Source organism: Scyliorhinus torazame, chromosome 12 (assembly GCF_047496885.1).
Source record: "Scyliorhinus torazame isolate Kashiwa2021f chromosome 12, sScyTor2.1, whole genome shotgun sequence".
Taxonomy (NCBI): domain Eukaryota; kingdom Metazoa; phylum Chordata; class Chondrichthyes; order Carcharhiniformes; family Scyliorhinidae; genus Scyliorhinus; species Scyliorhinus torazame.
Window position 1 is genome coordinate 174,475,280 of NC_092718.1, and position 19,405 is coordinate 174,494,684.

General features: G+C 44.6%; 1 protein-coding gene across 2 annotated transcripts in view; it reads right to left on the minus strand.

Moving 5' to 3' along the window:
- Window positions 1-19,405, minus strand: part of LOC140386754 (uncharacterized) — a 167,580-nt gene that overhangs the window by 12,111 nt on the left and 136,064 nt on the right. For both annotated transcript variants that reach the window (XM_072469412.1, XM_072469411.1), the window contains 2 exons: window positions 8,441-8,514; window positions 1,894-1,933 (listed from right to left, as the gene is read on the minus strand). In XM_072469412.1, the coding sequence (XP_072325513.1) occupies window positions 1,894-1,933; window positions 8,441-8,513 (113 nt within the window). In that variant the 5' untranslated portion in view covers window position 8,514. The remainder of the gene's footprint in view (window positions 1-1,893; window positions 1,934-8,440; window positions 8,515-19,405) is intronic.

Here is a 19,405-nt window from a genome sequence, read left to right on the forward strand (position 1 = left end):
TTTACATACTTAAAGGGCAATTAGAAGCAATTTTACAGCACCATAGGCATGTTGTCCAGTGCAGAGGCTGCTCCATGGAGACAGCCTACTCGTAGTAAGTCGTGGGCCATTGCAGCCATAAGGCAAAGCCACATCTATAATCCAAATAATGCCGCCTCTAAAGAGAGGGGCCTACTGGCTTGGCCTGTCTGAAACTTTAGTCTCTGACTTTGTATCTGACCTGCTTTAACCTCTTATGGTGGGGCTGCAGAGGGTCCAACTGCCTGCCCTTTGATTGGACCAGGAATAATAAGAGCTCGATCCAAGGATGGCAAACATGGGGATAACCAATTGGAAGGCCGACTCTGTAAATGTCAGGATCGCGAACCCCATAGGAAAATCCAGCCTAAGTGATTTACTTCCTTGTCATGACCATCAAATATAAATACTGTTAGAATTTTGGATGAAGTCAGATTAGAAATGGTTTCCTTTCATTAATTATCTGACTTCCTCCGACCATACTATTAACTATTAGACTATAGTAGAGATAGAAACACATCATGAGCACTGGTCACGCAGTAGGAACAAGAGCAAATCTAACCTTTTTCAGATAAATCCCAGAAGCTGTCACAGGTCGGGTGGTCCTTATCTATGGTGGATTTATGGGCTGTTCAGTGTTAAGGCTTAAGCCAAGTTTCAGTATGAGGTAGCTGTGGAATGTCTGAGGTATCTCACATTTAGTGATATCACAAACCATGATGCAGAACTGCAGAGGATTGTCAGCTACAATGACTTCGATCTTTTTCACAGAACAGCATAAGCATCTACCAAAGCAAACTTATTACGCACTCAGTTTATTCCAAACTGTGTTAATTGATCGAACATTTGCTTGGTATAATTACTGACCTTGAAGAACAACAGCCTACAGCACAAATGTGATTACAATTCACCAATGATTAATTAGTCTGAGCTGTGAGAATAGCAGGTACAGCAGTGGAAACATAACGGGGGCGATTCTCCCAAATGGAGCCCAAGTGTTCACGCCGTCGTGACCGCGTCACCTTTCACGACGGCGCGAACCGGGCCCGGGAACGACCTATTCTGTCCCCACAGGGGAACAGCACAGTGCTGGAGCAGTTCACGCCCCTCCAGCCTCCTTTCCCGGCGCCCACCAACCCTTCTTTAGCACGCCGGCCCCGACTAAAAATGGCGTCGGTGTTCAGGGGCCGGTCGCGCAGGATAGCAGGCCCGGGGGGGGGGGGGGGAAGAGACCGGCCCTCCGATTGGTGGGCCCCGATTGCGGGCCAGACTCCATCGGAGGCCCCCCCCGGGGACGGAGCCCCCATCCCCCCTCCCCCCACAGGCCGCCCCCCCGACCGTTCGCGCAGAGTTCCCGCCAGCAGCGACCAGGGTTGAACGGTGCCAGCGGGACTCTGTCATATCCATGCGGCCGCTCGGCCCATCCAGGCTGGAGAATCGGCGGCTCCACCAATTCCAGCCAACCATGCTGGCGCAAATGGTGCCGATTCTCCGCACCGCGGAGAATCGCGCACCAGCGTTGGGGTGTCGTGGCGCGGTTGCGCCGATTCTCCGGCGCGGGGCTCAGAGAATCGCCCCCAACATTGGTATTGTAGAACCATACAACTGTTCTCTCCCTAATGACCTGTTGGAATTGCAATTGGCAGCAGAGCGACTATCTCAGGATAAGGGTAGTGAGAAAGAAGGCCTCCAACATCTCAAATGTAGGATTTCCTGCACGTTTTGATTGGTTCTTTGAATGTGTTTCAATGATTATAATATCCTGGGGTTCCCATTCTGCACAGTACAGTGCCAGCAAAAATCCAACATTGTTACTGTGCTGGCATTTACAGACAGCCTAGTTTGAGAGAAATACCTGTTGAAAGATATACCTACACAAATGATCTCTCCTCCAGTCCAATAAGTTCTTCAGATTCTACAGTGGGATCAGAAAAAGGGCAAGTCAGTCTCACAACACAAGATTCAGAGACACGTCTATTAGATAGAGCTTATGGACAGAATTCTGTGTAACCCCCTATCCCCCCAACACAGGATTGGACTGGCAGATTGGTTGTGGGGGTAGTGTTGTGTAAAATCTGGTGGGGTATCGTGGGGTGCCATGTGTATCGCCCATCCACATCAGAAGGAATTTTACCAGTGCAGGATGAGCTGTTGGTTAGCCCAACTATGCCAATCAAGGCTCTTGTGGGGACAATTAATGACCAATTCAGTGTCTCTTCCTGCCGCCAGCAGTATACCGATGATGGTGGTGCTTACACCACATGATGAAGCTGTCAATTATACCCCAGTGGCCTGACTGCAGAGCGGGATGGTGGCGAGGTGGCAGGGGAGGAGTGGCCTTTGTGCTCTCCCGCCCTATGCCACATGGAAGATCTTTCTGGTGGGAAGAGACATCTCAACTTGATCAATTCCCCTGGCCTCCAGACTATTGTCCCACTCCTCGCCGGGACCTCCTTTATTGCCCCACTCACCTCATTCTCCAACTTTCCTTGCCGTTCTGATTGATACCTGGGGCGAAATTCTCCTACCCGCCCCGCCACATTTCTGCGCCGACCGGCCGGCGGGAGTCTCCGTAACACCGGCCGGTCAATGGGGTTTCCCATTGTGGGGCACCCCCACGCCGTCGGGAAACCCCCGAGCGCCGGCAGAACGGAGACTCCCGCCGGCGGAGAATGACGCCCCTGGTTTCAGTCCCAACAGTGGCCACAGCTTCTAGTAACACTGCTGTGAATAAAGAGCTGCTGCCCTCTGATCTCTTGGAATAGGGGCTTTCACTTTCATGGGGGCTAAACCCACAATCACAGCTAATTGACTGAGCTACACAAAATGGCACACTGAGCTAGAAGTTTCCCCCCTGATGGACAGGGCCACCACCTCCACTTTAAATTCCAACAAATGGTTTTATTTCAATCAATATAATTTAAACTTATGGAAGGTAGTTAAGATGTAATGCTTCATCTAACTGAATATGGGATTAAATCACAGTTAATGCAACATCACAGAGTAAAAGAAAATATATGTTTCACAGGTAAGGCTCATAAGTTTAACAGCCTCTGTTTATTGAATACTGAACTGTAACCCACCACTTATTTTCTGTAAGATTTCTTTCCGTTGTTACTGCATTAACTCTCTGGTACTGATGTCCAGTTTGAGTTTTGCTAGGTTTCCCCAGCTTCAGACTTCATTACAGCCTTGGTCCAAATATGGCAAAAAAAAAAGCTGAATTCCGGAGGTGAAATGAGAGTGACTGCCCTTGACAACAAGGCAGCATTTGACCAAGTCTAGTATCCGGAATCCCAAACAAAATTGGATTCAATGACAAATAATGGGAAAGCTCAATACCAACTGGTGTCATTGATTAGTAAGTTTGCAGACGACACAAAGGTTAGTGGAATTGCGGATAGCGATGAGGACTGTCAGAGGATACAGCAGGATTTAGATTGTTTGGAGGCTTGGGTGGAGAGATGACAGATGGAGTTTAATCCGGACAAATATGAGGTAATGCATTTGGAAGGTCTAATGCAGGTAGGGAATATACAGTGAATGGTAGAACCCTCAAGAGTATTGAAAGTCAGAGAGATCTAGGTATACAGGTCCACAGGTCACTGAAAGGGGCAACACAGGTGGAGAAGGTAGTCAAGAAGGCATATGGCATGCTTGCCTTCATTGGCTGGGGCATTGAGTATATGAATTGGCAAGTCATGTTGCAGCTGTATAGAATCTTAGTTAGGCCACACTTGGAGTATAGTGTTCAATTCTGGTCGCCACACTACCAGAAGGATGTGCAGGCTTTAGAGAGGGTGCAGAAGCGATTTACCAGGATGTTGCCTGGTATGGAGGGCATTAGCTATGAGGAGCGGTTGAATAAACTTGGTTTGTTCTCACTGGAATGACGGAGGTTGAGGGGCGACCTGATAGAGGTCTACAAAATTATGAGGGGCATAGACAGAGTGGATAGTCAGAGGCTTTTCCCCAGGGTAGAGGGGTCAATTACTAGGGGGCATAGGTTTAAGGTGAGAGGGGCGAGGTTTAGAGTAGATGTACGAGGCAAGTTTTTTACACAGAGGGGAGTGGGTGCCTGGAACTCGCTACCGGAGGAGGTGGAGGAAGCAGGGACGATAGTGACATTTAAGGGGCATCTTGACAAATACATGAATAGGATGGGAATAGAGGGATACGGACCCAGGAAGTGTAGAAGATTGTAGTTTAGTCGGGCAGCATGGTCGGCATGGGCTTGGAGGGCCGAAGGGCCCGTTCCTGTGCTGTACATTTCTTTGTTCTTTGTTCTTTGTATATCCAGCACAAGGAAATATGACTACATAGGTTATATAGAATTGAACAGGGCATACAGCATAGTAACAGGCCATTCATCTAATTCTATCCGCATGTGGTAGTTGTAGGTCTATCATCTCAGCTCCAGGACATTGTTGCAGGAATTCCTCAGGGCAGTATCCCAGACCCAACTGTCTTTGACTAACTAACCTCCATCATAAGGTCAGAATATAATTGTTCAATGGTGATTGCACGGCATTCAATTCCATTTGCAACTCCTCAAATACTGATGCGGTCTATTTCCAGACAACGAGGCATGGATAATATTCAGGGCAGGATATTCCAGTCCCGCCCACCTGCCGGATTTGCCAATCGGCGAAATCAATGGCCCTTGGCTGGCTTGCCGTACCTGCCGCGGCCGGAAAATCCTGGCTTCAGACTTGGGATGAGAAATGGAAAGCACCATTTCTGAAACTATCAACATAGGGGCCACCTACGTAATGTGACTGGAACAGTAAGCCACCGACTGGGAGCTGTGGTACATTACAAAAGCCAAGTGTTTTTTATACTGCCCCCACTGCAGCACGTTCTGTTGGGAAGATGTAGGTAAAGGGCTGGATTCTCTGGCCGCGCCCGCCGCAAGATTACTACCGAAGGGACGGGGACCATGTCAAGGTCCGTTGACCTCGGACTGGAATTTCTGGTCGTCAGGCGGGCGCGGCTGAAGAATCCTGGCCAAAGTTTTTGCAATAATGGCTGTCTGTAGTTGAGCATGTATTAGTCTTACTCAATGAAATACACAACAGGTATTCAGCTGTGAGAGACTCCCAAAGCTTTTTTTGGAAGCATTTGCATCTACAAGACACAGTCAGGAGTGTGATGGAGTACTCTCTACCTGCCTGTATGAATGCAGTTCCAACAATACACAAGAAGGTTGACACCTATGACAGAGCAGTCTGTTTTTATCAACATTCCATTCAGCACCTTGAACGTTCATACCCTCCACCCCAAAAAGGGTAGCAGGCACATATAGGAACATCTGCCCGTTCCCCTCTGAGCCACACAACATCCTGATGTGGAACAGCATTGTTTATTATATGCCATTTGATCGTAATCCCCACCTAACACTGTGATTCAAGAAAGCAGCTCACCACCAACTTTTCAAGGAAATCTCGGGGTGAACATAAAATGTTGGCTTTGTTGGAAATGGCCACAGCCTATGAATGAATTTTAAAAATCCACAACATTTTCAGCTTCTGCTTTGTTTGAGAAAACCTACTTTCCCAACTGATTGAATTATGTATACAAGTAACTATTTTCAGTGTTTAACTTCGAATTTCAATAAACTCAACAATATTTTAGCATAAAATCTAAGGTCTCATATAACAACAAAATATCTCCTGAGACCATCAATTCATGTGACCTTACAGCATAGAATGCCATTCGATCCATCAAGCCACTGCCAACTCTTCGAAAAACCTAACCACATGGCTCCATTCCTCTGCTCTTTGTCCATATCTTTTTTATTGCCAAATACTTAACTACTGACCTTTTACAAGCAATTGTATATTCTGCTTCTATCACTATTTTTGGAAGAACTTTCTATCATAAAAATTATTAACTAGTTCCGCACCTTGAATTTAAATTTGCATCTCTGGTTACTGACTCTGATCCAATGGAAACATTTCTCATGATTTACTTTACCAACACCCTTCAGAATTTGGAGCAGCTTTATCAGAACTCCCTTTAGCCTCTGCAATAGTAAAGTTTCCACAGTCTTTCCTCATAAGTATGCCTCTCATATCTCAAGAACATCTTCTGCACCCTCTTCATATTTTTAATAACTAGGTTCCAAACATGTTTTAACAGCTTTATTCACTTGTTCGCCTATTTTGCACATTAGAACCCCAATGACTCTTTGCTTTTCCAGGCACGCACTGTCCTGAACACCTTGTGGGATGTGTCCATCAGGGATCAAAGCTAATAGGGTGAGGATCCGTTTAATACAGCCCTCAGTGAACATGCCAGACAAGAGTTTGCAATTGCAGCATGTAGGACTAGCTGCCATTGTAATCTCCACAACACTGTTTGTAACCATGGTTCTCATCAAAGTTACAAAGGGCCGAGGTTCAGTATCTGCAGAGGGAGCAAATATTTTCCTGCAGTTCTGCATTTCTTTGCCTTTGAGCTTAATCTGAGAATGTTATGACATGCAGCAAAGGGATAACCACAAACGTAGGGCAGAGTTTTACAGTCCTGTGCCAACAGATTTGCAGGCGAAAGGAGGGGGGGGCGGGACTGCTAAAATTCCCACGTGGCCTTGCCTTGGCCTTTCAGCTTACCACCAACATATCTGTGATTTTATGGGTGCGCGAGGAGGGGGGGGGGGGGGGGGGGGCTCTCCACTCTCACACAAATGAGACCCTTGCCACTTTTTTTGCTGGAGTGAAAGATTCAGTGGGAGGCTTGGTAAGTTACCCTGTTCGGCAATGGAGGGGGGAAAGGAGGGATGAAGGAATCCGGGCAGAGAAATGGGCAACTCCATCACTGGCTGTCTTTCGTGATCGGGCAGCCTACCCCAATCGTCTGCCCCCAAACCCAACCCTTTGGGTGATCCCTCCAGACCTGACCTTGCCATCAAAACCTCAGCCCTTTTTCTCCACCAACAAGGGACTGTCCTCCCATCTCCCACCACATGGCCTCAGACCTATCTGATCCTGGGGATTTAAACTGGCAGCAGTGGACATCACTCAATGGGGTCATGCTGGGACTACAGAGATGCTGACTAATCAGACGGTAAGGCAGCGCTCTGAGATTGGATTTCCTACAGATGAGGGACTGAAATCCTACCTCCAGCCAAATAACACTCCTTGGAACATTAAATAGATGTGCGGCAGCTGTGATCGGCGAGGATGCATTCTTCGTGACTCTAGGTGACTGAGTGAGAAACGTCACCATCTGAAAAATCCTGCCCTTACAAAAGCATCAGAAAAAAACTATCCGGTCCCACCCTTTCATAAACTTAAGATGTTTCAAGTTATTTAGCTGAATTTCAGTGACCTCTTACCAGTGAAATCCTGAATTCGAACATGGCTAACATGTCAACTCCAACCCTGTTGTCCAGTGGCTGATTTTATAGTATTGTTTTGTTTGCATTTCATTTACTTATCAATATGAAGTGTACGGTTGTATCAGTAAGTGAAACGGCACAAACAGAAATCCAGGTTAATGGTCACATGGATATATTTACCTAAAAACCTGGCTAGTTAAAAAAGCTTTAAACAAAGCCATTAAAACATCTACATAAGGTAGAGTTTCTGATTCATTGAGGAGACCCTCTCCCCGTATTTGATCAGATCACGGAGAATGTAGCTAACCAATGTTTAGCGATCCCCAAGCACACAGAATAGTGTTGGAGGTCAAAAAATACTTGTTATAACCCACACGGGTCTTATAGGGTAGGGGTGATTAACTACCCCCCGTGGATATTGCGGAATACAAGCTCCCCCGATAAGGGGGCGCGGGATAGTTAACAATCTCTGATTATGTATAGAGTCGGCCAGTAAGGCATCAACTAGAGACGACGCAGTAGGGAATTACTGGAAGTGTATATAATAGCTATTGTCAAATAAAATAAGTTTTCTAAGTGTGGACTCTTCGTAGCCCATACAAAAATACTGAAGGTCTAGATAGAGAAATGACAGGTTTCTCATTTCATGATCAGCTAAGATCATAATTAAGGCACCTCATTGGAACGAATCTCCCTCTTCAGTGAAATATGCAGCTTTCACAACTGAGTCAGGTATGCCTGGAATTCCTGCAGAGTGAACAATTGGATACATACCTTATGTGATACATAACTTGCAAGTAGGACTGAGCTACCACCAAGGGAAAAGCGTCAACACTCCTTTAATTCCTTCTCAGCACAGTCCAGAAGAACCCATGACCCAGCCTCCACTTCATGTACGGTGAGGATTTTGGACACCTTTGTGCCAAAAAGTCTGATATGAACTGGTCTATATTTAGTTAAATCAATCATTGTTACAATAGGTCTCCCATAAAATATCAGCACAGATATGCCATTCAATCTCGTTACTGCCACAGGTTATACTGAGAAGACAGATCTGAGGAGCTGGGCTCAGTCTCTTACCTGCTAGGGATGCATCACCCTGACACAGGAAAAACCCGGGGAGAAGCACACCCAAGACCCAAATAGGTGCCATTCTGAAAAAAAGCAAACATATTTAGTACATAAGTTCATCTAAGGGTTCAGAAAATGAAGCTGTGAATAATGGAAATTCAGCTGCATTTGAAACTAAAATAATCAATTAAGGAGCCTGAAAAAAATCTCAGATTCTTTATTTCCGATTCTAGATGTCCTGAGCCGAATTCTAAAGCTCATCCCAAGCATGAGAGCAGAGGTTAGTTATTTAAAGTCTTGTTTACATGTCACTGTCCCTACTATCACCCTAGTTCCAATGTTGATACAAATAAGGGCCTGCAGGTTGTCAGCAAGTGACCTACACAGCCCCCAGAACGGGAAGCAGACTGTCACTCACCTCAGGCTTTCAGAATCTCTCTGAAAATGTTTCAGGATCTCAGCCTTTTAAATAACTTAGCCCCTCCCATCATTTGCATAACATGGCTCCTTTTCTGGCTTGTCACTTCACACAGTGAGTTATATGGGTTTGTACAATGCCAGGCTCTGAGTGAAATCAATCACTCAGTGTTGCCAGCTTTAAAGGAACTGTTCTGCTAACTGAAATTGCAGAATGAGGATTAAAGATAATTCCCCTTAAAAAATCTATTAACACAATGGCAAATTGTGTGCTGCCTTTTGGCCTACTGGTGACTTCCCTTCACAATTCCTTGGGTTATTAGATGCTTTTAGTGACATTCCAAATACCTAGCAAAAGTTGAGTAGAGGGGCAGATGGTGGTGGAAGTCGGGGTTGGTCATTATATTGTTGGTAATGAATCGCATGATGAAGGTGTTTAGTTTGTCTAGTTTTCGATGGACCTGGATATGGGACAGAAGCAGGTGCTGAAGATCAAGCAAAGAACACTCCATGTGAATCTGCACTGATTTTCTCTCCACATTAACGACCTAGCCTAATTTCACTCTCCTGTTTGCTTCCACAATCATAACTATACCTCTTTAACCAACTAAATATTGGAAAGACCCAAAACGTTCTCTTCCACCAGAGTCTCTGTTCCCTAACCACCCAATCGATCCATCTCCCTGGCACCTGGTTGAGAGGGAACCAAATATTCGCAACCTCAACGTCATGTTTAACCCCAAGTTGAGCTTCCCACCAAGTGTCCATGCTATCACTAAGACCACCTACGTTCACCTTTGTAACATTGCTCAATTGACCTCCTGCCTCAGTTCATTTGGTGCTAAGACCTTTAATCCTGCCTTTGGGATTTCTAGACTTGAATATTCCAGGACTCGTGGCATATTCCCACACTGTTATGGTAAGCAACACTGCAATGTTAAAATTGTCCTCCTTGGTAATGATTTACTTCATGTCAAAAACCAAAAAGATAGTGAACGGAATTTCCTGCCTGCTCAGAAATTCCTGCCCGAGGTCAATGCACCTTTAAATGGTTAGCTGAATTTCTCATCCTTCCCACTACAATACATGGAGCATGCGAGAACGGAAAATCTGCGCCATTGTACACATATGGACTCTTTCTCACTGGGAAACAACAGAACTGCACGGGATGGAAGTAAATATGGCATTGTACGCCTCCTCAACCTGGCTAATGTACCCTTATGAACAGAAGTGACATGTTAGACTGATTCCAGACAGATGAGTTTTGCCTGTAACATGTAAATCGAATTGTCTCTACCAATGAAATTCCTGATTAACTTCACAAGTTCCTTTTTTTTATGGCCTTGTCCCTATTCTCTGAATGGTTGTCATTGACATAGCTCTTAGTTGGGAAAATTAACCTGTTTTCATTTTGGATATCAACCATTCCCAGATCAAATATTGTAAATCAACTTCAACGTTAAAGTTACTCTGTCCAAATAAAAGATGTTGATCACCAAGCTTATAAAAGTGTCCTGAACACTATCTGTTCATTTTACTCTTTTATTTCCTCGACAGCCATCCTCTTTGTGAGATAGACAATTTGGTCCAAACTGGGTTAAATTGTGCACAATTTGCAAAGAAAGCCAGTTGATGAGGAACTGAGTAGAGTTTCCCAAAAGTCATTTAGGCGCGTGGTAGCAGCACAGCGAGGCCATGTGCCGAAAACATTAGGGTGCTATCTAGATTCAAAGTCATCGCCCAAAAGGCAAAGGGGAGACTACATTAAAATTGTTGTGAACCGATGCCCTCAAGCCAATTCCTTTTGACTGCAACATCAGCATGGTTGGGATTATATGCATCTATGCTCTGCAAGAAATTGCAGGCAAAATCTAAACAATTTTGTTTGGAGGCTTTCTGAGAGGAGGTGGAAGAACTGCGAGCTGGCAGACTGCCATAATGCATGCTGGCACTCATTGCAGTATGCTGGACATACTAGCAGTGATGGTTGAAAAAGGGTGGCATGGCGGCACAGTGGTTAGCACTGCTGCCTCATAGTGCCAGGGACCAGAGTTCAATTCTGCGTGGAGTTATACCTTCTCCCCAGGTCTGCATGGGTTTCCTCCAGATTCTCCTGTTTCCTCCCACAGTCCAAAGATGTGCACATTTGGTGGATTAGCCATGTTAAATTGACCCTTAATGTCCAAAGGTAGGGTTATAGGGATAGGGTGAGGGAGTGGGCCTAGGTAGGGTGCTCTTTCAGAGGGGCGGTACAGCCTTCTGCCCTGTAGGGATTCTATGATTCTATGAAAATCCTTTGAGATTTCAGTTATCGTACAAGTTGAGACAGGGTTCAAACCTTCTGTATCTTTTATATCCTTACAAGGCCATGTAAAATGGACTATGAGTAAACATATATCCAAGAAAATAGAGAAAATAGAATTAGAAAACAATATTTCAACTCAAACATCCAAAAGTGTGTTCCAGCTTATGTGAGGAGGCAACATTTGTATTAAGGTTGATAATTTGATCATAATATATTGTTTTCCAGAGAAGACTCATAGAACTGTGTTCACCCGATACTCCAGTACATGTGGAAAAACAGTGCAACAGCACTTTTCTTCTTTCCAATAAACGTTTCTTTAAAGTCTTAACTGATCACTTTCACACTGATAACAAGAAAACATATCATTTCACACGTCCCTCAGTGCAAATACGATGAGCCTATTGGTGGCTGGTGACCTGATCCTGATATAATAATCAATCATTTAATCATGAGTGTGCATGGATGGTTTTTGAGAAGGTATGCCTGTGTTTCGTGCTCCACCAGATTCTGTGCTGCCCATTATGTTGACTTCAAGCTGGTTATCATGCCCTCAATCAGTCAGAGATGTAGCAGATTAGATTCTGATTCGCCTGGAACATTGTGCAGGGTTTCCCAACCACAACGGCTTCACTGGTCATTATGGATAGTACAGTGTGTGACATGGAGGAGTATCCTTGCTCCAGTAAGCACATTTATGTTGCATTTTATCAAATAACACTGTCGTCAGTCAGGCATAGTTACAATAGTTTGTAAATGGTTTAAAATGTACTTTCGCCTAACATGATGATTTATTGTGTTAACCACGAGATTAAATAACTGCTCAGCTGTTGGGCACCAAAAAATAAACGATTGGAGGCAAAATATTCTCCCACGCAATGTGGTCAGTTTGCCGGGATGTGCAGTTTGCACTCTTCACCACAGGAGGAGAACGTGCCTTACAGTTATGTGCCATTCTACTGAGATGTACCAGATTGTTACTGAGTTGTGCATGAGGGGATGATGAAATCGTCACACCATCTCCTTCACTGGTGACTGTGTCGGAACTAGGGAGCTGAATTTCCATTTCTAACTTGGCTCCATGGAAACTGTTGGTTGAGACTGGAACCTGGAAGATAGGTTACAGATTTTCTTGCCCCTTTCTTTTGCTTCAAAGGGAATAGAAAGAAGTATAGCTCACCACCTTTCACCTCAGGCTGGGAATTATCTCCCTTTCTTCTCTGCTCACCCAGGGCACCAGATCATTTTTCACAATCTTAAGGCTGAGACTAATCCTTCATACTGCACTCAGGAAATGGGCAGGCAATGTTTGCTGAAGGCATCTCAACTTTTAAATCCCAAACTGACTTTGAGGACATTGCCATAGACACTCACTTAATTTAGAAGATGTGCAGCATCTTGCCGATGTAGGGTTAGTAACTGAACACCACATGTGCCCTCACATGACACAAAAATAAACTTCTGCTGCCTTTCTCTGTCTCCCTCATTCCAGCAGTGTAATGCTCACTCATTCCTAATGTCTTCTGTTATTTGCAGACAGCAACTGTGATGAAGATTGTGGAGATGATCGTTTTGATGATATGTGAGGAGAAGGAGCAAGAGCCATTTTCTCCCTCATCAATTACAACCCAGTGGTAATGATAAAGAGGAGGATGAGGGCCAGCTGCCCAGCAGTTTCATCCCACATACTTCCTTTGTTCCGGCCACTCCAGTACCTCAGAATAGCAGAACATGCCAACTAATAAGATTCAAAAAGTATTTCCAGGTGATAGAAAACAACTAACCATCAATGGCACTTCTTCCTCTCTCCCAGCCATCAGCACATCCACTTTCCCCAGGGGATAGTAGATAGTGGCAGTGAATGTGTGGCATCAGGCAATTCACAGTGCATCAGAGCAGTAGGGGAAAGGGTAGGCACGTGCCACTCTAATGGCGTCCGAGGAGACGACTGCCGGTGGCTTTGCAATTTTGTGAGCAACAACCTGCCAGTTCCCGCCTGAAATGCAGGATGTGTGAAAAACACAATACCTACAGGCAGCCTCAGGAGATCCTTCTACAAAGAGGGGCAGCTGTCATCCTTTGAGTCTCCATCTGTTCTAAGAATCACAGGACCACAGAACTGTTACGGCCCAGAAGGCCATTCGGCCCATCGTGTTTGCATCGGCTCTCCAAACGAGCATTATGACTTAGTGCCAATCGCCTCTGCCTCGACCCAGTCCACCAGCACATTGTTTCTAAGAACCTGGATCTCTGGATTACTAGTCCAGTGACATCATCACTACACCACCATCTCCCCCTGTTGTTTGCGGAAACATTATGGAAACTTTGGCTATGTTGTAGTCAGCAGTGGAGAGAATTATTTTTTCCCTTGGGGTGGATGGCTTGGAAAGTGAAAGTTCAGAGGCACAGCAGAAGGTGGTAGATACAGTAAGTGAAAGCAGTGCTGTTTAGAAGATGCAGGGTACAATTCAATGACATTACCAGAGGTGGCAGAGTAGAGACATACACTTCAACATTATGACTTGTTGCTTAATCCTACCCATAGAATGCCAAATTGCACTCGCTATAAGCATACACATCTAATTCCACAAGTTTGCTTTTCCTGCACCACTTATTTCATTTCAAGCTTGTAAATTCTAACCCCTTTCAACTCCTTTCATGCTCTGTGCATGATTCTTTCAGGGCACTCCAATTCGAAGGCATGACACTGAATGTATTTGAAAAAAATATATAGTTATATGCATTCACAGATGTGGACATCATTGACAAGTTAAACATTTGTTGCCAATTGTAAATTAACAATAATAATCTTTATTGTCACAAGTAGGCATGCATTAACACTGCAATGAAGTTACTGTGAAAAGCCCCTAGGCGCCATATTCTGGCGCCTGTTCGGGTACACTGAGGGAGAATTCAGAAAGTCCAATTGTTCTTGAGAAGGTGGTGGTGAGCAGCCTCTTTGAACTGCTACAATCCATGTTGGTACAGGTATTCCCACAGTGCTGTTAGGGGATGTGTTTAAGGACTTTTCCCAGTGTTAGCGAGTGACCATCGCCTACAGGAGAGGATCTAATCATTGCCCCTTGACATTCAATGACATTACCATCGCTGAATCTCTCACAATCAACATCCTGGGGTTACCATTTATCAGAAACTGAACTGGACTAGCCACATTAATATTGTGGCTACCAGAGCAGGTCAAAGGCTAGGAATCCTACTGCGAGTAACTCACCTCCTGACACCCCAAAGCCTGGCAACCATCTACAAGGCACAAGCCAGGAGTGTAGTAGAATACTCTCCACTTGCCTGGATGAATGCAGCTCCAACAACACTGAAGAAGCTCAACACCATCCAGGACAAAGCAGCCTGCTTGATTGCTCCTCCTCCCAAAAACATTCAAACCCTCCATCACTGATGAACAGTGGCAGTCGTGTGTACCATCTACAAGATGCACTGCAGTAACTCACCAAGGTTCCTCAGTCAGCACCCTCCATACCCATGACCACTACCATCTAGAAGGACAAGAGCATCAGATACCTTGGAACCTCACCACCTGGAGGTTCCTCTCCAAGTCAGTCATCAGCCTGACTTGGAAATATATTGAAGTTCTTTCACTGTCGTTAGGACAAAATCCTGGAACTCCCTCCCTAAAAGCACAGTGGATGTACCTACACCTGAAGGACTGCAGCAGTTCAAGAAAGCAATTCGCCACCATCTTCTGAAGGGCAACTAGGGATGGGCAATAAATGCTGGCCTAACCAGCGACGCCCACATCCCGTAAATTAATATTTAAAAAATAGTGATATATTTCTAAATTAGGCTCATGTGTGACTTGGAGTGGGACATACATGTGGCGATGTTTCCACGTAGCTGATACTGGTAAAGGTATGGGTTTGAGTGGTGCTGACAAGTTGCTGTAGTATATCTTGTGGTTGCCACTGAAAACAGGGTGCACTTATAGTGGATTGAATTGAAATGTCTAAAACCTGGCTTCTTTTATTCTGGAGACCACAGGAGGAGTCTGATTTGGATCATCTACTCGGCAGCGCTGGCTGAAGGTGGTTACAAATGCTTTGGCCTTCTCTTTGGCCATCTTAATGTGAGGCTCTGACAATGGCGAGGATGGGGATATTCATGGAACTTCCTCTTGTCCACCATCATCCAAGACTGGATATGATAAGAGTGCAGAGTTTTGATCTAACCCTTTGCTGTGGGATCATTTAGCTCTGTCTATGTAGGTGCACCAGGTTGTCACCTCATTTTTAAGTGTGCCTGGTGGTACTCCTGGGATGCTCTCCTGCATTTATAATTGAAGCAAGAATAGTCATGTCGCTTGGAAGGTAATAGTAAAGTGCCAACATTTAATATGCCAACATTAAAGTCATAGATTGCGATGGAATACAGTTCTACTGACAGTTCACATCTTCTTGCAGGTTACAAATAATCCCCCAGTGGATCAAGTTGGGTCCCCAAAACATTGCCCGTGTCCAAACAATCTGACCAGAAATGGGTTTAATGCAGCAGTGACTCCTCACCTAGCAGTGGCAGGTAGAAAATTAAACAGTTCAGGGACTAATTGAAGACAAGATGTTGCTGCCATCAGGAATTTCCTGCCATCATGTTATGGCCATAGCCCAGTAGGCAGCCTCCCAGCGGTAGGCTGGGTGAGATGTTTGCCGGGGGATGGAGTGGTGGTGTTGGTGTCAGTGCTGTCTCTTCTCAATTTACTCATGAAATGGCTACAGGGATCAGAGGTTAATGGCCTCTGCAATATGCATCCCTGTGGGAAGGATCCCCCTCCACAATGATGTCCAGATAGCTGTGGCCTTTCCTTATATTTTGTTTGAGAAGTCTTCAGAAAGTGCTTCCATTTGGAGTCATCCTTTCTGTCCCCTACAGCAACAGTGCTCATATCTCCCAGTGAGGCAGCCGGCCATCCACAGCTTTGGGCCCTCTGATTGGGAACCAGCCTGGCAAATCCACCCAACATCCTTAATTGGCCACCTCCCGGAAAATCGTGACCCCATGTGACCAGCCTCAACCACTGTGCTCAGCTTTTGCTCCTAATGACAAGAACATTTCAGAGTCGGTAAGACTGGCTCCAATACTCCAGGTGAGGCATGACCTGTATGCAATACAAACTAACCATCACTCCTTCCGAATTGTGTGCTATCCTCTAGAAAGAAACCCTATCATCCAGTTTAATGCTCTTTGGTAACAATCAACCTATTTCTATAATAACTGGATCCAAGCCAGTTGGTGAAGTGAAAACTAAGGTACACCAAATTTCTTTGGTGGAGAGAGATTCTTGACTTAGTTCACAGTCAATGCTACACCACCTCACCAGTGTTTCAGCTCTCACCATTTATAGGTGTACAAATATCCTTCATTTGTTTTTTTACCCATTTAAACCACAACAATATAATTGATAAGACATGTCAAAGTCTTGGTCGTTAGTATTTCCCCCATCAATATTGTTGTTGAGTCAAAAGTAGAGGAACAAATAGCCCTTCGGAATTCAAGCAATCTTCTGTTTTTGTGGAATTTTCCAAGGTTAGGCTATTAGTTATTCAAAGGAGTTGGATTATTGGCTAGAAAACAATGGAAAACAATACTTAAAGCTCCAGTTTTCGTGTAGAAGCACCCACCTGAATTATTGCTATGCACAAAAGTTGACAGGGCTGGCACAAGTAACAAATCTGTGCCATTTTCTGATGTTACTTTCAAAATTATATTGCTGGTTTTCAAAGGAGGACAGCATACCTCTTACTTGCCAGAGTGACCCTCCCACATTGAAGAATACCCAGACTCCATGGTAGGAGGTGGTAAACTGAGTTTCTTGAAGTGGCCACCATCCAGAAAAGCTGGATGCAGATGCCTGTAAACATCTATCCTCTCAGGCAGTCTGCCAAGGTAAAACAAATTAACATATATCTACTATGTCAAGTCGATAGGCAAATTTTCCAGCTCATTAACTGTTTCCACTGATTATTTCATCCTGACTGATGAGCCAGCAGTCTGAGTGATCAGAAAGCAGTTCCTTCCAGAGATTCATTTTCACCCTCATTCTGCAGCAGGGCACACTTCGGAAGGAAAATGAAATGGAGGCAGTTTTTTGGGGGGTTGGGTGGGTAATGGGTGACCATCAAAGCTGAGGAAGACTCCCTCAGTTCAGACTCTCATATGATAGGAATAGGCTCCACTTGACAGGTTTGTGGCAGAGATTATTGGGAATGGCTGTACATCAAAACAAGCATTATCTTTCTTTTGTTACTTCTCTTCCCATACCAACTCTCCATTTTACACACATACTAATTTCCTCATTCACCCATTTACCCATTGACCCATTTGCTCACAAACCCAGTTGCTCACACACTAATTGTGCTGACTCACCCATGTACCTACTCATTCATGTGGTCACTCACTCACATGTTCACTCACTCATGTGCTTACTCACTCAGTGCTCACCTGCTCATGTGCTCACTGACTCACTCATGTGCTCATTCATTCATTTGTTCAAACATCCACTTACACAGTAATGTGCACACTTGAGAAGGAATGCAGCCTATAAATATGGAATTAAGACCGTAAGACCATAAGACATAGGAGCAGAATTAGGCCACTTGGCCCATCAAGTCTGCTCCGCCATTCAATCATGGCTGATATTTTCTCATCCCCATTCTCCTGCATTCTCTCCATAACCCCCGATCCCCTTATTAATCAAGAATCTATCTATTTCTGTCTTAAAGACACTCAGTGAACTGGCCTTCACAGCCTTCTGCGGCAAAGTGTTCCACAGATTCACCACCCTCTGGCTGAAGAAATTCCTCCTCATCTCTGTTTTAAAGGATCTTTATAAGATTAAAATACTGATTCACCTATGAAGTAGGGAATAAAAATTAAAAGGCCAGTCCAACTGTTGGATAAAGGTTTAGAAGTTTATAAATATGACTAAGCATAATTGTGTCCTGAAGGACATTAACATCCTGTGATATACAATATGGTTTAACCCCGGACACAAAGTATTCCTGAAAACGTAGGAACTGGCCTCTACATCAGCTCAGCTAGGGTTTGATAAATTGTAAGAGACCACAAGCTAATAATGGATAACCTCAAGCGCTGAGAACAAAAAGACAGCCTGCGGTTAGAAAAACAGCTGCTCCGCTGTGTTAATGGATCCTTGCAGAGCTATATAAATAAATAATCTTGATCCTCCCTTTGAAACTGCCTGAAACAGTCAATCAGAGAACTTCTAAAATTGAATGGAAACAATGCAGTTCAAAGATTTTAGACTTCAGACAGGCCAGAAAAAGTTAAGGTGCAATGAAATTGACTGTGAAAAATAAATTCAAAGGAATACTTTTATTTTCATCTCACAGATCTTTGCACCTATGTGTGCACACCACCACAGTGGTCAGGGGGCTTCCCAGTAACCTTCAGTGCAGGATGATTGTGGTGTAGTTTTGCCAACTGTGTCCCTCTGTGTCCATGTATGGAACTGTGCAGCTTTCACCGGCAGAATGTCCATGAAGTTCAGCATTGCCATGACCTCATCTGTTACTGCTGGAGAAGGGGTGGGGGGGGGGGCTCACAGGAAGCGGGGGTCGACTGAGGGGGTCTGCGTTTTCTATCTATACATCCGAGCGATACTCAAACTTGTACTCGTAAGCTGCTAATAACAAGGCCCAACGCTGGATCTGGGCTGAGGGTATGGAGGGAATCCCCTTATTTTCCTTGAAGAAACCCAGCAGAGGCTTATGGTCAGTGGTGATAAAGAAGTGGCGCCGGACACATACTCATAGAATTTTTTCACCGCATATGTCACGGCCAACCTTTCCTTCTCTATCTGGGCGTAGCGACATTCTGCATCGGCCAGGGTCCTAGATATCTATGCTATTGGGTCTTCCGTGCTGTCATCCCACCAATGGGATAACACGGCTCAAATGCCATACAGAGAGGCATCATAATTTAGGACCAGTGTCCTTGAAGGCCTTTTTTAACCTGTCATTTAGTCTTTAGTTATTTCTGTTCAACCACAGATCCTAGCTTATCACCATTTACAATATACTCTGAAGTAACTTCGATCCAACTTAGATCCAAAGTGAGTGACTTCACAAATCTCAACACTTTATTGCATCAACCATTGTTCCATCAACTAATTTCATCTATCAACATCCTCTTGCAACGTTCCACTTCCATATGCACTATTTATTGTGTCATCCAGTTAGCACTGTCAGAAAACTTGGCCATAAAAT